This window comes from Hemibagrus wyckioides, linkage group LG03 (assembly GCF_019097595.1).
Source record: "Hemibagrus wyckioides isolate EC202008001 linkage group LG03, SWU_Hwy_1.0, whole genome shotgun sequence".
NCBI lineage: Eukaryota > Metazoa > Chordata > Actinopteri > Siluriformes > Bagridae > Hemibagrus > Hemibagrus wyckioides.
Genome location: NC_080712.1, coordinates 27660193 through 27676993, shown reverse-complemented (window position 1 = coordinate 27676993; position 16801 = coordinate 27660193). Strand labels below are relative to the sequence as shown.

The window sequence follows — 16801 nt, the reverse complement described above, 5'->3', positions numbered from 1 at the left end:
TGTCTAATGCCAAACAAAGGCATCCATCACTTTGAGACCAAAATAAGGTCCAAACCAATTGACTAAACTGATTGTGAAAGTGCAGTCGCTACTAAAGTAGAAAGGCACAGAGGTAGTACACATGCCAAGGCACCCAGGGGTATTCTTTTCAAATGATCTGATTCCAAAAAAGGAGATATGCCATCTTCTGGATCTAGGAGCCATATCTTCTTTAAATAACTGATGTTCCTATCTTATTGGTTTGTGACCCTAGATCCAAATATGTTTTATTCATCCCATGGCATTGATAGATGCCAGGTACTACAGTACAGAAACGTATTACTGTACATGACTGCAAACCTAAAATACATACTACTAATCTCAAAGGTTTTGTAGTATATATATATATATATATATATATATATATATATATATCTATATATATATATATATATATATATATATGTACATATATATATATATATATATATATATATATAATGTTGAACCTTATATATATATATATATATATGTATATATTAAGGATTCTTTTGAAAGCCTATAGGTTCAACATTTTTTTAATTCACAAAATTTTACTTCTTGAAATATCTGCAACTATACATATTAATACTGTATAGCAACTACCAATTAACCTTAAAGATGTTTCCATTTTTTTCTTTCAATAAACTTGTTCTTTTCCCCCATTTTCCAAGGGAGCAACTGGCTCTCAAGGTTCAAAAGGAATGCCAGGCAAAGATGGGCTACAGGTACAAATTTAAACAAATATATAGGCAAATGATTTGAAGTTGATTAGCTCTTGAATCGCCATGACCCTCTTAGGTTAAACTCATAAATGAATGAATGTCGAATGAAATAGTCTATGGTCAACAGAAAATGTATGGCCATGATTTATCCACTGCGATGGACTGGCGACCTGTCCAGGGTGTACCCCTGCCTTTTGCCCAATGTTCGCTGGGATAGGCTCCAGCAGACCCCCGTGACCCTAGGAATCCTAGCGGGTATAGGCAATGAATGAATAAATGAATGAATGATTTATCCAGGCATCAAGGAGGATGTTGCAAGTTTTAGTATGCATTTAAAAAAACACAATTAATCTCTCCATGTCCGTAAACTGTATCAAAATTTAAAAAATATTTTCTTTTTTACAGGGTGAAAAAGGAAACACTGGATCTGTTGGTCCACCTGGATATCCAGGGCAACCTGTATGTGTGCAGCTTTATCATTTTTGCTTGTGCTAGTAGTTTATAAGCAGTGAGAAATTTTGTTTGTTTGTTTTTTTTAACAGGGGACACATGGAAGAGATGGGAAAGATGGAATTCCAGGAGTTGCTGGGCAAAAGGTCTGCATTGAGCAAAGGTTTAAGAGGAAAAGCATTAGCATGTTTAGATATTAGATGACTTCAATCATTTGAGAGCATGGACCACTGGGTTTCTTTGGCAAGGCATTAGTTTGGTGAATTCAGTATTGCAATATGCTGTTAATTCATCGCTCACATAATTTCCTTCTTAATTTGCTTTCTGTTTCCAGGCATTTTCAGGAAAGGAGATTTTAATTTTTTATTAACTTTTTATTTTTCTTAGCTGACAATATAGATAGCTGTCCACATTTTGACACGGACTTAGAGCTTTGAAACTCTTACTGGATCCCTTTCAGTCAATTTACGTCCTTCCAGAATTCTTGTTACTCTGTGATTAGAATCACAATAATCCTAGTTGGTAATTGGCAACACACTAAACACTGTTCTTTTCCAACTTTTTGCGCATGCTGTAGCATGTCTTCAAAATAGCTACTGGTAAGCTTGCTGATGCTTGTCTAACGTGTTTGCAGTAAAAAAAAGTCACACACTGTTCTTAAGGTTTTGGTTTTGTTATTTGATGAGAATGATCACTACAATGCCTGCTTAATTTGCCTGGGGATGGTACCCCACTGCAGCTTGATGCATGTGCTTATTGTCATATCAAGTAGGGGCAAGGTTACTTGCAGTATGCATGCTCAATCTCAGGGGAATATGGGAGAGAGTTTCAACACAAAGTCATCCCTTTCCATCATGATTGCATGACAGGTGAGCGAGAGGCAGGCCCACTGCCTATTGCACATGCTATGGCTCCAGCTTTTTTGTCCTACTGAACAAAATCAAGATTTTAGACTTTTAGACTGGGTTCTCCACAGAGTTTACTCCGAATGGTGCAATAATGTAAAAACATCCAAGCTGTGTTGGATCTACAGATGGAAATGACTTGTTGAGAAGTCAATAAAGGATGGCAGACTGGTTCGAGCTGACAGATAGGCTACAGTATCTCAGATAACCACTCTGTACATTGTATTGAGTGTAAAACAATCTCAGAATACATAACACATCAAACCATGAGGTGGTTGGGCTAAATCATCATCAAGACCATTTGGGGACCATCCAAAGAACAGAAAGCTGAGGCTGCAGTGAGCACAGACTCACCAAAACTGGACAGTAAATATGTAGCCTGGTCTGATAAATCTTGATTTCCTCTGAAGCACACAGATGATATGAACAGAACTTTTGCTCACCATGTGTATCATTTCACAGCCAGAGTTTACCCAGATTCTAAAGGCTACTTCCTGCATGATAACACAATGTTATCAAGCAAAAGTCATCTCAAAGTGGTTTAATGAACATGACACGGAGTTCAGTGTTTTTCAGTGGCCTTCAAAGTCAACGTGCGCTTGAAAATCAGCAGAAATCGTGTGATGCAACCATGTCAACCCTGGCCAGAATCTCACAGGAATGTTTTCAACATCCTGTTAAACCCAAGACCCCTAGAATTGAGGCTGTTTTGAGAGCAAAGGAAGGCTCTATCCAGTATTAGTATAGTGTTCCTTATAAAGTTCCCAGTGAGTGAGTGTATATACAGTTATTACATCACTGCTGAATCTTGCTTTAAAAATTATGATTAAGATTACTTTACTTTAGATTATGTTTGGTCATTTTTTTTTTAAATTAACTTTGTACCTTTAAAGTTGCATATTGAGCTGAAATTGTACCCATGAACTACAACTCCCTATTGTTTGGGCTTCAGGACTTCTATCCTCCTGTTTGATTCTGAGCTGGACAGGAAGCTGCATTTATCCATTTACTGGTCTGTTTTGCTAATCATGCTCATGGAAAGGCAATCTCTAAGCAGTGCCTCTCTCTTATGTTTGTAAAGACCATCTTCCTTTCCAGGAGCATTGCATATGAGGGATGGTTACATTGGCAGTAGCAGAACTTAGTACCCTGCCCCTCATACATTTGTGTTTTGAGTGCTTGGATATTTGTGGCTATGACTGCTCAAGACATGAACGTATGCCTTTGAATATCTGTGCTATTCCAAGTGAATCAACTGGATGATAAGCTATGTATTTGCATGGTGCATGGAAAGGGGAATGAGGTATAACACTTACACCAGACGCAGATCCGTGTAGAAAAAACTACTGAATTTAGGGGAGACAATGGTAACAAGGAGTATACATCTGACATGCTCTCCTATATCACCACACATCATCTGCTTTATAGGTGTGAACAGATGTGTCTTTAGACAGACTTGTGAAAACATTGTCTGTGCTATACCTCTTTTATGTCCTTAGCCATACTATTATCCAACAGTGCAAATCAGGGCAACAAGATACACCAGTCAGTCACATGTTCTAATATATTTTTTTAGATCACTTGAGAAATGGGAGGGTTTAAACAAAAAGTGCCATGTAATGACACATCTTGATGTAAATATTAGAAAATTCTGATCCCCCATCATATTTATCCCAAACACTTCAGTGCATAGCTAAAAAAAGAACTGATACCGATGTTCCTTCACTACAGTTCAATTTCAAAACATACAATGTTCATTATATGCCTCTGTTTCTTAAGGGTGATACAGGTGCTCCTGGGATTCCTGGTCTAGATGGAAGACAAGGACGTCCTGTAAGTATATTCTAAAATATTATTTCCTTTGAAACAATAATATTTGAATAGTGATCAATTTAAGTAAGAACATAATATATAATATGTTCTTATAATAAAAACTAAAATAATCCTGATTTATTTAAGAGCTTTGTGGGTAAAAAGGAGCCATTAAAAAGCTGCTTTACAAACAATCTATGGACCTGTGAGACATTCAAATCTTCTCTACTTCACAGGTTTCATTGAAAAAAAAAAAGGAATTAAGAAAGTTGTTGCTTAAAATGATGAAATCCATGCTGGTGTATATGCAAATTGTTTAATCTAGCACCTGCCGTATGAAATACCACGGTACAAAGTCATTTAAAGACTAACAGCTGTGTGTATGCTCTGTATGTGAGTTTCAGTCATTTAAAGCCTTTTTCCACCATTTAAAAATAATAGCAGTTAGGCAATACAAATGTTTCTTAAACGTACAAACAATATTAGCAAAGCAATTTTATTCATTTCTGCTTCAGTGCTTCTGATATTACAAGCATTGTTCGTAGAACTCCACTTGACTCCACAGGACTCGGTATTCCTTACTCATTACTGAGCAGGGCTAGTATGTGACCTGCTGGGACCCTTGATTTTGAAAATTGGGTTATTAATGGACATGGTGATCCACTAAAGAGATAGACAACAATGCACTAGCAACGTAAACATAATTATAGCAGCACAATGACTGGCAGTCACATTTTAAAGCCCAGTATCACAAAAAAAAAAAATTAGGCCACAAGGGAGAACCTTAGGCAGTTGCTTATATGACCTAATGAACAAGCCAGTATGTGAGTGTGACTTGTGAGTGTGACTGCCTTGCTCTGAGCAAATCACTCATTATGATTTGTATTCTCACTGTATTTATCAAGTTCCCTCAATGAAATTCTCTAGTCTAAAATTATCTACTGATAGAAAGCAACAAAAAAAAAATATTTAAGCCCACTAAACATTCCCATAAGCTAAAAAGCTAAAGCCAAAGAAGTGCCTAAATAAAAAATAATACACAAAACAATCAGATAAGGGTAAAAAGACAGAACAAAATAACACAGAAGTTGGATAACTTTAGGATAGATCAAAGGTCTATACAACCTCATCCATCACCCAAAATCATCACTTTAATTGCTAACCCTTTAACCCTAATATTTTTTAGATAGATTATCAGCTTTTTATACTGCTTTTCTCCACACAGTTCTGTGGTTTTCTACACATGGGCATTCTACACAAGACTGTACCCATAAACCACACTCTACCAAATGAGGAGGCACTGTATCATATAACAGGACAGCACTCATGCTGCCTAGACATTCACCATCAAAACAAAGCAGTGTCTGACTCTGGTCAGAAGTCAGCAGAGAGTGATTTCTAAGTCCACATGCTGTGTTCCAGACATCCAGTCTGGTACCATACTGTGTACCAGAATCGCATGCTGGCTCAGAGCAGAATCTGGCCCAAACCCCTCAGTCTAAACAGCCTGCTGACTGGCCATCATTCTTCTTGCCTCGTATAAGACAAGCATGAGGATGTCTACACCTGGGAGGTTCTTTCAGGCTGATAATGACCTACCACTTGAGCTGCTACTTTCAACTCCACTGGTGTCTGGGAATGTGGTATGGATCAGGCATCCTAGAAGCAGGGTTGAACTGTACAATACAACCAACAACACTGAATGCACTCTTGTGCATGGCACCTGTAAGAGCAGGGTTTGCTATGCCATAGTGCAAACATTTTAAGACAGCTTTCATGCAGTAGCTGTTACATAAATTTTGCTTAGTTGAGAATACATTATGTTAACTTTTATAGTTAGGAAATATAGGAAATAATAGTTGTTAGGGGAATAAAAGAAATACACATTTATGTAGAGTCCTGCTGTTCCCTCTAATGTTTTACTGGGCTATTGTAGCAAAGGAAAATTATGCCACAAGACATGAAATTTATGTTATGTTTTGCAATCTGTACCTTCATCCCGGTCAAAGTCTGAGTCATTGGCCCAAATGGCTAGTTAAGCACAAATGATAGGGATGTAAAATCCTTTGCTATCAACCTCCAAATAAGAGGTGTGTGGAGTTTCATGCTCTGGCAAGAATCTTGCTTCACTTGTGTTTGTAGCCAGATGACTCTGGAATGACCCAGAGGCTGAATCTGGGTTTTTGTCCAAAATCTTATCACCCAACTTGTTAAGTAGTCTGTTGACCTTGAAACTCTCGCTGGGGCCAATCCAGCAGAATGTTCCCTGCAGGACCGAATGGCAGTCATCTGGTCCTCAGACCCACTGTTACATATTTAATTACCAGTGTAGATAAATATTACTTTAGTAAACCTGTACATTAATCCATAGAATATAAAAGAACTTGTAAAAATAATTTACAAAAACCCTCAGAATTTCAACTTACTTTTTCATAATTGCAGGCCCATATGTCTTTGAGCTCCACACTCACAAAGTACATTAAGGAAAATTAGCACACACACACACACACACACACACACAAACCACACAAACACACAAATAAATGGAAGTTTTTATACAATTTATCAGATAGCCCAAGCAAATCCTTACTCTTTATTTGGAATATCTGGAAGTAAATGAATGCCTGACTGTTTTAGCACCAAACAGGGAAAAAAGATTTGCTCAGTTCTTCTGAGAATTAACTGACCATTTATCAATAAGTGATTAACTGTTAACCACTAAGCCTGAAATCAACTAATTGAAAGAATGATTGAATACAATGGCCAGGTTTTGTAGTTACCAGCTGGTTATATATCTAAACACATGAATTTTTAGCATGAGTGTGCAGATATTTATTCCAAGACTCAATACGGGCAAGAGAGGAAAGGCAGCGCAACAGTAAAGCAATCAAGAGTTGTAATATAAGCTGACAAGCCAATGGTCTAATTAATGAAGGTAGTCCATACAGTGAGGGAAAAAATTATTTGATCCCCTGCTGATTCTGTACGTTTGACCACTGACAAAGAAATGATCAGTCTGTAATTTTAATGGTAGGTTTATCTGAACAGTGAGAGGCAGAATAACAACAAAAAAAATCCAGAGAAACACATTTAAAAAAAGTTGATTTGCATTTTATTGAGTGAAATAAGTATTTGACCCCTTTGCAAAACATGACTTAGTACTTGTTGGCAATCACAGACGTCAGACATTTCTTGTAGTTGGCCACCAGGTTTGCACACATCTCACATCTCAAGGAATTTGGGCCCACTCCTCTTTGCAGATCCTCTCCAAGTCATTAAGGATTTGTGGCTGACCCTTCAGCTCCCTCCAAAGATTTTCTATGGGATTAAGGTCTGGACACTGGCTAGGCCACTACAGGACCTTAATGTGCTTCTTTTTGAGCCACTCCTTTGTTGCCTTGGCCATGTGTTTTGGGTCATTGTCAGGCTGGAATATCCATCCACGACCCATTTTCAATGCCCTGGCTGAGGGAAGGAGGTTCTCATCCAAGATTTAACGGTACATGGCCCCATCCATCATCCCTTTGATGCGGTGCAGTTGTCCTGTCACCTGGGGATGCTGTACTTGGGGTCATAGGCAGCATTCCTCCTCCTCCAAACACAGCAAGTTGAGTTGATGCCAAAGAGCTGTATTTTGGTCTCATTTGACCACAACACTTTCATCCAGTTCTCCTCTGAATCATTCAGATGTTCACTGGCAAACTTCAGATGAGCCTGTACATGTGCTTTCTTTAGCAGGAGGACCTTGCGGGCGCTACTGGATTTCAGTCTTTCACGGCATAGTGTGTTACCAATTGTTTTCTTGGTGACTATGGTCCCAGCTGCCTTGAGATCATTGATAAAGTCCTCCAGTGTAATTCTGGGCTGATTCCTCACTGTTCTCATGATCATTGAAACTCCATGAGGTGAGATCTTGCATGGAGCCCCAGACCGAGGAAGATTGACAGTCCTTTTGTATTTCTTCCATTTGGGAATAATCGCACCAACTGTTGTCACCTTCTCACCACGCTGCTTGGCGATGGTCTTGTAGCTCATTCCAGCCTTGTGGAGGTCTACAATCTTGTCCCTGACATCCATGGACAGCTCTTTGGTCTTGGCCATGATGGAGAGTTTGGAATCTGATTGATTGCTTCCTTCTGTGGACAGGTGTCTTTCATACAGTTAACGAGCTGAGATTAAGAGATTAAGAGCACTCCCCGAGAGTGCTCCTACTGTAATCTCAGCTCCTTACCTGTATAAAAGACACCTGGGAGCCAGAAATCTTTCTGATTGATAGGGGATCAAATACTTATTTCACTCATTAAAATGCAAATCAATGTAGAACTTTTCTGAAATGCGTTTTTCTGGATTTTTTTGTTGTTATTCTGCCTCTCACTGTTCAAATACACCTACCATTAAAATTACAGACTGACCATTTCTTTGTCAGTGGGCAAACGTACAAAATCAGCAGGGGATCGAATAATTTTTTCCCTCACTGTATGTGTAAACCTAACAATATATAGTAAAGAGACTTACAGTGTTATGAGTAGATGTGTGGTCCAGTAACCCTTTACAAATGTGATAGGAATTATATAAACATTACAACAACAGATTCAATGTTATTTCTATCAAAAGTGGACATCATTAGATGTTAAGTGTCTGCTAATGAAAAAAAAATGGTTTAGTAGAAAGAATTGTCCTTTTTTTGTTCATCTTGTTGACATTTTGTGGGTATGTATATGGTTTATGAGTCTTTTATTAGATAGGTTTAGAATACATTGTGGCTCATAAAATGCCCTGGTGGTCTCAGAGAGAGCTAAAACATGCACCATTGGAAGTACCAAAGCATTAACTAAAATGCTTTCTCCAATGCAACATTCATGCATAAACTCATTAATGCAACTAACTTCTCCCCGTCTCATTTTCCCCCGAAGTATTGTTCAGTCCCTTGTTTTGTATGCCCTTGAAGAAATGGAAAGTACTTTATTTTGCAACATGTTTCCATGTTCATTTCCTAATCCCTGTAGAGCAAATCCAGACCAAACATCTGCTTCAGCTTATCATGGAAAATGTAGCAAAGAGTTATTTCAAGGTGGCTTTGTTGGATGCACTAAATTATAAAGTGTTTGTTTACTTTCCTCTAAATTCACTGAACACTGGATTTATTGTTTATCCCAATTAATTCCCCTCAGGACACCATTAACATGACTATTCCTTAATATTTAATACAAATAAACAGCTATAGTAAAATTCAAAGTTAACATAAAATAAATATTTCTGAATACAATTAAATGTGGTTTTTTATTTTAGAAAACGATTTTATTCCAGTCATTTTCTCAACACAAAACACCTCACCTTTGTTCCTAAATTAGCACAAATCATTTTTTAGAAAAAGTACTTCAGAGCGGCCAAAACAGTGAAGCTGCTTGGATTTCCAGACATAAAGCTCCAAATGGCTGTCAAAACTCAGCTAAACTTACTGTCAGATAAATGCAACAATATTTAACAATATTTTAATCCCAGAAAACCAAGACAATTGGATGAGACAACTAGGATATTATCTGTCTGCTATAACTGATATCAAACAGCATGTTAAAATCACATTAATTAGCATATAACAGGGCATAAAATCTTGATGTCAACTCTCCTCTCCTTAATGCCCATTTGAAGACCTAAGAAAAAAAGTTCTATGTCCACAGAACAACATTATACACTCAAAATCATTTTCATTGGATTGTGGAAACCATGCAGAGATGTTCCTAGATATAAATAGCTGACATGAGCATAGGGGAACCTAATCAAATATCATGCACAATTCATGGTTTTGATGACAGTTTTGTGATGGAAATGTTTCCAACAGATACCAGGCACGTACATCAATCACGGTTCAGAAAGGGAGCATGGATTGCTTGGGAATACTTTTCCCCCATTCAAAATGCTAAAACAATTTATTTTGTCCTTACCAAGATGAGATTTCATGGCCTAAGATTATTTGAAAAGATCCTTCCAACCTTTATGGATGTGATGTATCATTCTATTCATGCATTTTAGCCTTTAACGAATATAAGTGCTTGAATTAGAACGCATTTTGTCTTTTTCATAATACTATATTGCATCTTACAATTAAACTATAAAATTATATTAGCCTATTAAGACTCATGATAAATGACCAACATCTTAAAGTGACCCTACATTTCATTTAAAAATTTTCTTTTCCCAAAAACAAACCGCGGTTAACTATTCAAGACTCTTTAGATTTAAACATTTCCTTTAATATGATTTGCAGTAGAAGCCCATGTTTCCGGAACAAACATTTTGATTAGTTGTCTTTCTACACATTCTCTAGGGCTTGTGACTAGTCATCTGTGGTGGAGATTCTTCCTGTTTTATGTTGGCATTAGCATTAAAACAATATCCTGTTAAACCTATTACTTTCTTCTGGCTGGCAAAGCTACAGGAGCACATTTCATATGTGATTAATCCCGACAGCCAGAGGAAAAGTTCATTCCAGAAACCATGCATGTTTGTGGCATTAGAGGGAAAGGAAATCCCTACACTATCCTAATGTACAGTATGATCTGATCACAATGTCGATCTCCTATTTACACTGACATGATAGTATTTGTCCTTTAAAATTGCATGATATAATTTGTTATTGCACCTCCATAGATTGTGAAGCACATAGACACAAACTAGTACTTTAACAAGTCAATCCATGGCTTAAAAGAATCTGTAACTGTTTTCAGGGAATGCTGGGACTTCCTGGAGCTGAAGGTCCAAGAGGTTTAAAGGTCAGTTTCTATGCTTGACAGTATCTGTGATGTCTGAAACACTTCATGACTGCCTCACTGAAATAACCATTAATGTACACACACTCACACACACACACAGATAATCCATTCTCACACTGGAGCCATACTAAATTCCACCAGATGCATCGTGTAAGTGTGTCCAATCCACATCACACACATTCCTTCCCTGCCACTGGCCCGACAGTGCTTAACTTTTACAGAGGAAACTAACAAGCAAACCTGCAGTGGTGTCCATGAACCATAACAGATGGTGTAATATTTCTGTGTGTAACTTGTCTTACTGTCAGCATCATTGGGAATTAATGTTTATCTGCTGCATTTAACAAACACACTATATTCACATCAACACCCAGCTTCCCCGTTTTTATTAATAGACTGTTCCCCCCCACTTTTTTTTGTCTTGAAGTCACACTAAAGCGATATCCATTACTAACTCAACATCAACAAGACTGACTATGAATCATTGTGCTGTTGTGTTTGTTTGTAACCACACTGAAGTAATTGGGTAAACTGATAGCTTTTGAGTGCTGGTGACAGGATACAAGGATGATTACCTCACCTCTGACTTTTTTAAAATATATTTTTTGCTTGGTGTGCAACCTTTTCTTGCATCTCATTCACTCTTTCAGCTTTTAACCGAAATATGACAAATGTAACAGATTCTGTTTAATACAGTAATCGGAATAGCTCTGGGATTTTAGTCCCATCCAACTCTGTAACAATGATTTCTGTACAGATTGTTCGTGTATGAAGGAGGAGTATGGAAAGATTATGATTAATTAATTATGCCACCTTTAACTTTCTGTAAAATGACCAATAAAATCCTCCCAGGAATATACACCAAACTTCACTGACGGCAGAAGAGAATAACACTGATCCTCACATTACAAGGGCACTCCTCAAGGGGTGGGATATATTATGCAGCAAGTGAACAGACAGTTCTCAAATATGACATTTTAGGAGCAGAAAAAAATGGGCAAGCTTTACGCGTTTAAGCAACTTTGACAAGGACCAAATAGTTATGCCTAGATGAATATCTCCAAAATGACAGGTCTTGCAAAGTGTTCCATATGCAGTGGTTAGTTCCTACCAAAAAAAAAAAGACAGCCAGTTAACTGGGAACAGGGTCATGGATGCTCATTGATGCATATGGGTAGTGCAGACTAGCCCACATGGTCGGACCCCACATAAGTGCTCCTGAAGCACAAACATTATTGCTGGCTATGACAGGGGTCGGAACACACGGTAAGCTGCAGGATAGCCATGCTGACCCATGCACATCATTGAAAGTGCCTAAAATTGGTCACTGGAGCAAAAGAGCATGGAACAATAGACCGCGGAAGCCCCACTTCACAGCTTACAGGACTTTCTAACATGTTGTTGCCAGATACCAAAGCGCACCTTCAGAGGTGTTGTGGAGGTCATGCCTCCATGGGCCAGAGCTTGTGGAGGCACAAGGAGGACCTACACAATAGTGTAATCCACTAATAATCAAGACATAATAAAATTGCTACAACAGTGGGTTAGAAAAAGGATTATAATCAGTTTGTATTAAAATGAGGTGTATACCTGATGTATGGAAGAAATTTTAAGTGCAACAGCCATGTACATATTGTGAAGACATCAGTGTGATTTATACAGAGATCACTTATTCCATGTGAATTGAATACAGACATCCTGTGGAAATATTAACAAACATCAGGAAAACTTACTCTTGGAAACAATTAAAGGATTTAAACATTTTGTTTCCTTTTGTTTTTTTTGCTACCCACAAGATAGACTTCTATAAAAAACATATTTTGTAGTATATATTTCATTTAATATTAATCACCAGCATGTGTTTTTTCCCCACCAAGTCATCATTTTATGAAACACCCACACTTTAGGGATACCAAATATGGACAATATGCTGTCATTGGCTTGTGTATTGATGTGGATCAAAGTACTTGTGCCAGATATTTACCTGAATGGAACAGATTGCAGACATCAGCACTAATGTTGCACCGTGGACGTATTAAATGGTTCATTCAGGGAAGTTTTGCTTGGTGGCCTGTGTTTGGAATAGCTTACCTTTTCTCCAAGCAGTCCAGGCTATAGCCTTCCTGTTTTTTTGATGGCTTTCCTGGGCATATTGTAGTGGATAAGACCATTCTGGGATCTGTAAATAGAACAAAACAGGTTTTGTAAACTGTGAAAGTGTCAGCAAGCATTGTACCTTCTTTGATGGTGTGCCATTTGTTCTTCTGGTTCTGGGCACAGGCTTGCCAGATGCAGTCTGTGAAAATCTGCATCCTAAATTCTTGTCATGTCATGGCCTTGGGTGTTGCATCCTGTGTGACAAGGTTGCTGTATTCTTGGCAAACTTTGAGGCCTTTGTGTTGTATCCAGGTTGCCAGCTCCCTTCCTGTAATTTAAGGTGAAGTAAGTCCATATTTTGTCCTTTTTCAATCCAGAGTGGTAGTTTTGACCAAGGATTATACCAGATCAGGTCAAGTGGCTTGTGGTCAAATGTGGAATTGGTGTCCATAAAAGTACAAATGAAAGTGTTTACAATTTCATTCAGTGACTAAAAACTTATGTCTGGGCTAAAAGCAGCATTTTTTTTTTTTTTTTTTAATGTCACTGAGTACAAAGCTTGCACAATGATTTTCCTCTCACCCTTGTCTGCCTGAGAGTGAATGGCCTACAGAATTAGAATCCAATATGTTTTGTGTTTTTCTTTGGATCAAATTATGACATGGCAGTACCATCAATCCAGCTGTCTATAAATTCATCTAAAATTATTGGATGTCATTCTTCCCATGTACATCCTGTTTCATCAGGTCTCAGGGAGGTGTGCTGATGGTGAAAATGTGCTATATGACTCACCATGCCATGACAAGGCTTCGGATTTTATGAAGATCCTTGGGATTGTTGCCTGACTTTTTTTATGCCAACTAAAATCTCATCTGTTGAGGAAATGAACCCAAGAAACTCAAGATGTGTTTTTTATTTAACTTACTTTTGTTTCTGTTGAGTCAGGCCATTGTCTTTCAGCTATTGGAATACAGCTTTGAAAGCACCGTCATATGCATCTTGGGACACCAGACATTATTGCATTTGGGAAATTCAGGAGCACTTTGGCAGCAGAACAGATGCTAACATTTAGATCGTCGAAACTGAGAAATAGAGACTGCTGTTACTATCTGGGTGGAACTGATCTTAGTGGCATCCCGCTGTGGCGTCAAGCTTGGAGAAAACCATTGCATCAATGAAGTTACATGACTATCAATGTTAGGTGATTATGACGTTCACACAGAACGGCTTCATTTGGCTACGCAAACACTGATACATAGCTCTGTGAGGACCATGCTCCACGTCATAACTGATGAGAAATTGATCTCATTTTGTGGGTATGCACGACCAAACACAAAAGCATAATTTCTGCTGAATCTATTTTAGCTGATATTGTGCAGGATACCTGATAAACTTTCTGATAAACCTTAGTTTGGAGGCTGTGCTGTTTGCTGAGGGAAGAGTCTTTGCCAGGAGTCTGCTGTGCAGGCGTCTTCTTGCATGAGTGACAGAATTTGGCATAGCAGATCAAATTTCCAGAAGCTTTAAACTGTCTGCCTTTTGCTGGGGAATTGCCTTGATTGTATTTCCCTCCAAAGTGTCTGTATTGTGTTTGGTGTCCATGTGTTCATATGCTTGCTAGTAGTTCTTAGGTTAATTTACGTGCATTGCTTTGTTTGTGTAATAGCTGTGCCTTTTTTCAAAGATTTCTAATACGCATGTGTTCAGCAGAGATGATATGACATGTATCCTTGTACTGCTTATCTCCTTATACCTTACTGACATGGCTAATTTTTTTCCATGCACTCGTTACACAACTGGTGCATAATTACGTAGTCATGATTGCATAGCTGAGGCCAAAGTCTTTTGCTGTTCTTGCTGTTAGGAAGTAAATTGGGTGAATAGTAGTGGTGTTGATGTTTAGCTTCTGCTGCATTTGCAAGTATAGACACCCCCCCCATTATTATTTCATTTAAACTGTAAAGCAGAATTGTAAAATTTCACGAAAGGACACACATTACATTCAGTTCAATGTAAAGGGGGGCAGACCAAAAAACAAAAAACAATTAAGCAGATCAATAACACATGGACTTCTCCTCTTAAATTAATTAATTAGCACGGAGCTGAAATGTGCATTCTGAATGTGCAAATAAATTGTACTACAAAACAGATTCACTACCAAGCCAACAAATTTTCTAAATTATGGTATGCAGTCTGAGTGCTGTAACCACTATGATGTAAAAATATAGGTCTTACCAACAAGACTGTAGAAATGTGGACATTGTGGAAAGTTGTATTCACTGTAAACTCTAATTAGAAACTTTGAACAAGACAGGTTTACAGTAAAAACCTGATCATTCATGAAATAATGATCAGGTGGCAACAGCAGCACAATGCATAAACTCATGCAGATACAAGTCAAAAGCTTTACTTAATGTTCAGAAACAGACAAACATGTGATCTTAACTTTCGAACATGGTGGGGTTGTTGGTGCCAGGCAAGCTGGTTTGAATCTTTCAGAAACTGCTGAGCTGACGAGATTTTTGCACACATGTCTAAAGTTTACACAATAAAATAATAATCCAGGAAGCAGCAGTTCAGCAGGCAGAAATATCTTCTCAAAGAGAAAAGTGAGAGGAAAATGCCTTTGAAATGAGAGGAAGGCTATGAAAACTCAGTTAACCACTACTTACATGCATGGTGAGCAGAAAAGCAACTCAGGACAGACAACTTGTGGCAGATGGGGTGCAAAAACACAAAAACTGCATCAGGTTTCACTGCCATCAGCCAGGAACAGGATACAGTGGGCACAGGATCACCACAATTGGGCAGTTTAAGATGAGAAAACTGGGGGAAATCTCATTTTCTGTTGCAACATGCAGATGACGGGGTAAGAATTTGGCAGCATGAATCTGTTGAACCCAGCCTGCCTTATGTCAACAGTTCAGGGTGTGGTTTACTTTGCACACACATTGGACCTCTTATTGCTAATCAAGCTTTGGTTTGAATGCCACAGTCGATCTGAGTATTGTTGCTAACCATGTGCACACCTTTATAGCCACAATTCACCTGTTATATTCGATACTTCCAGCATGAGAATGCACCACGTCACAAGGCATCTCAAACTGGTTTCATAAACATGACAATGACTTGAGTGTATTCCAAATGGCCTTCCCAGTCACCAGATCCTGTGATAAAACAAAAAATTGGCAGAATGAACGCACAGCTTACAAATCTGCAGCAGTTGCAATCATGTCAGAAAAATAAAAACAGGTTCACTGATACTAGACAGTTGAAGATTTGAGAGCATTGCCCTGAACACCCATCTGTCTAGTTTCTGTAAACCCATATGGTAAGAGTCACTGAGATCACATTATTTTTTCTCACATTCGAATTGACATACTATAAACATTAAACCTATAAAATAAAACACTAATCAAATTAATTTTCATATCTTTTTGTTCAGGGTGAGGCAGGATTACCAGGACCAAAGGGAGCAAAAGGTGCATCAGGAGACAGTGTAAGTGACCACACTCATAGTTTCATGGGCTCATAAGAGTTCTGAAACTCCTTCCTGTATTCACATTTAATACACTGATACAAAAAGTAAAACATTTCTAGTAAAAGGTCAGCAAAAAACAGAGATGAGGAGCTCAAAACAAATAAACTAAAAGTGTCTTTTTACAGGGTGAGATGGGTTTGCCTGGAATACCTGGTCCATCTGGATTACCCGGGCCTAAGGTTATAATGCATGCTTTAAACCTCATATTACACACTGTGCTTATGTCAGTAGCAGGAATGATATGCATTTATATATAATGATTCTAAAACATTTCAAGACTTTGCAATTGCAGAAATTACCACAAAATCTGGCAATCGCCACAATATTCAGAGGAGCTTGCAATTTTTCAGAATTAGAGCAACAAATTTTGGCCAAGACGGATTGTGTGACGTTATCACAACACTAATATAGCCAAAGACCAATTCAACAGGACCAATTGAACAGGAGTTCAGTGACTATGGAAATATGTACTACATGTGTCCT

General features: G+C 38.1%; 1 protein-coding gene across 4 annotated transcripts in view; it reads left to right on the top strand.

The window, feature by feature from the left end:
* col21a1 (collagen, type XXI, alpha 1) overlaps positions 1-16801 on the top strand; it is a 43088-nt gene that overhangs the window by 13902 nt on the left and 12385 nt on the right. For all 4 annotated transcript variants that reach the window (XM_058383154.1, XM_058383172.1, XM_058383163.1 and 1 more), the window contains 7 exons: positions 693-746; positions 1149-1202; positions 1286-1339; positions 3878-3931; positions 10636-10680; positions 16223-16276; positions 16444-16497. In XM_058383154.1, coding sequence (XP_058239137.1) covers positions 693-746; positions 1149-1202; positions 1286-1339; positions 3878-3931; positions 10636-10680; positions 16223-16276; positions 16444-16497 — 369 coding nt within the window. The remainder of the gene's footprint in view (positions 1-692; positions 747-1148; positions 1203-1285; positions 1340-3877; positions 3932-10635; positions 10681-16222; positions 16277-16443; positions 16498-16801) is intronic.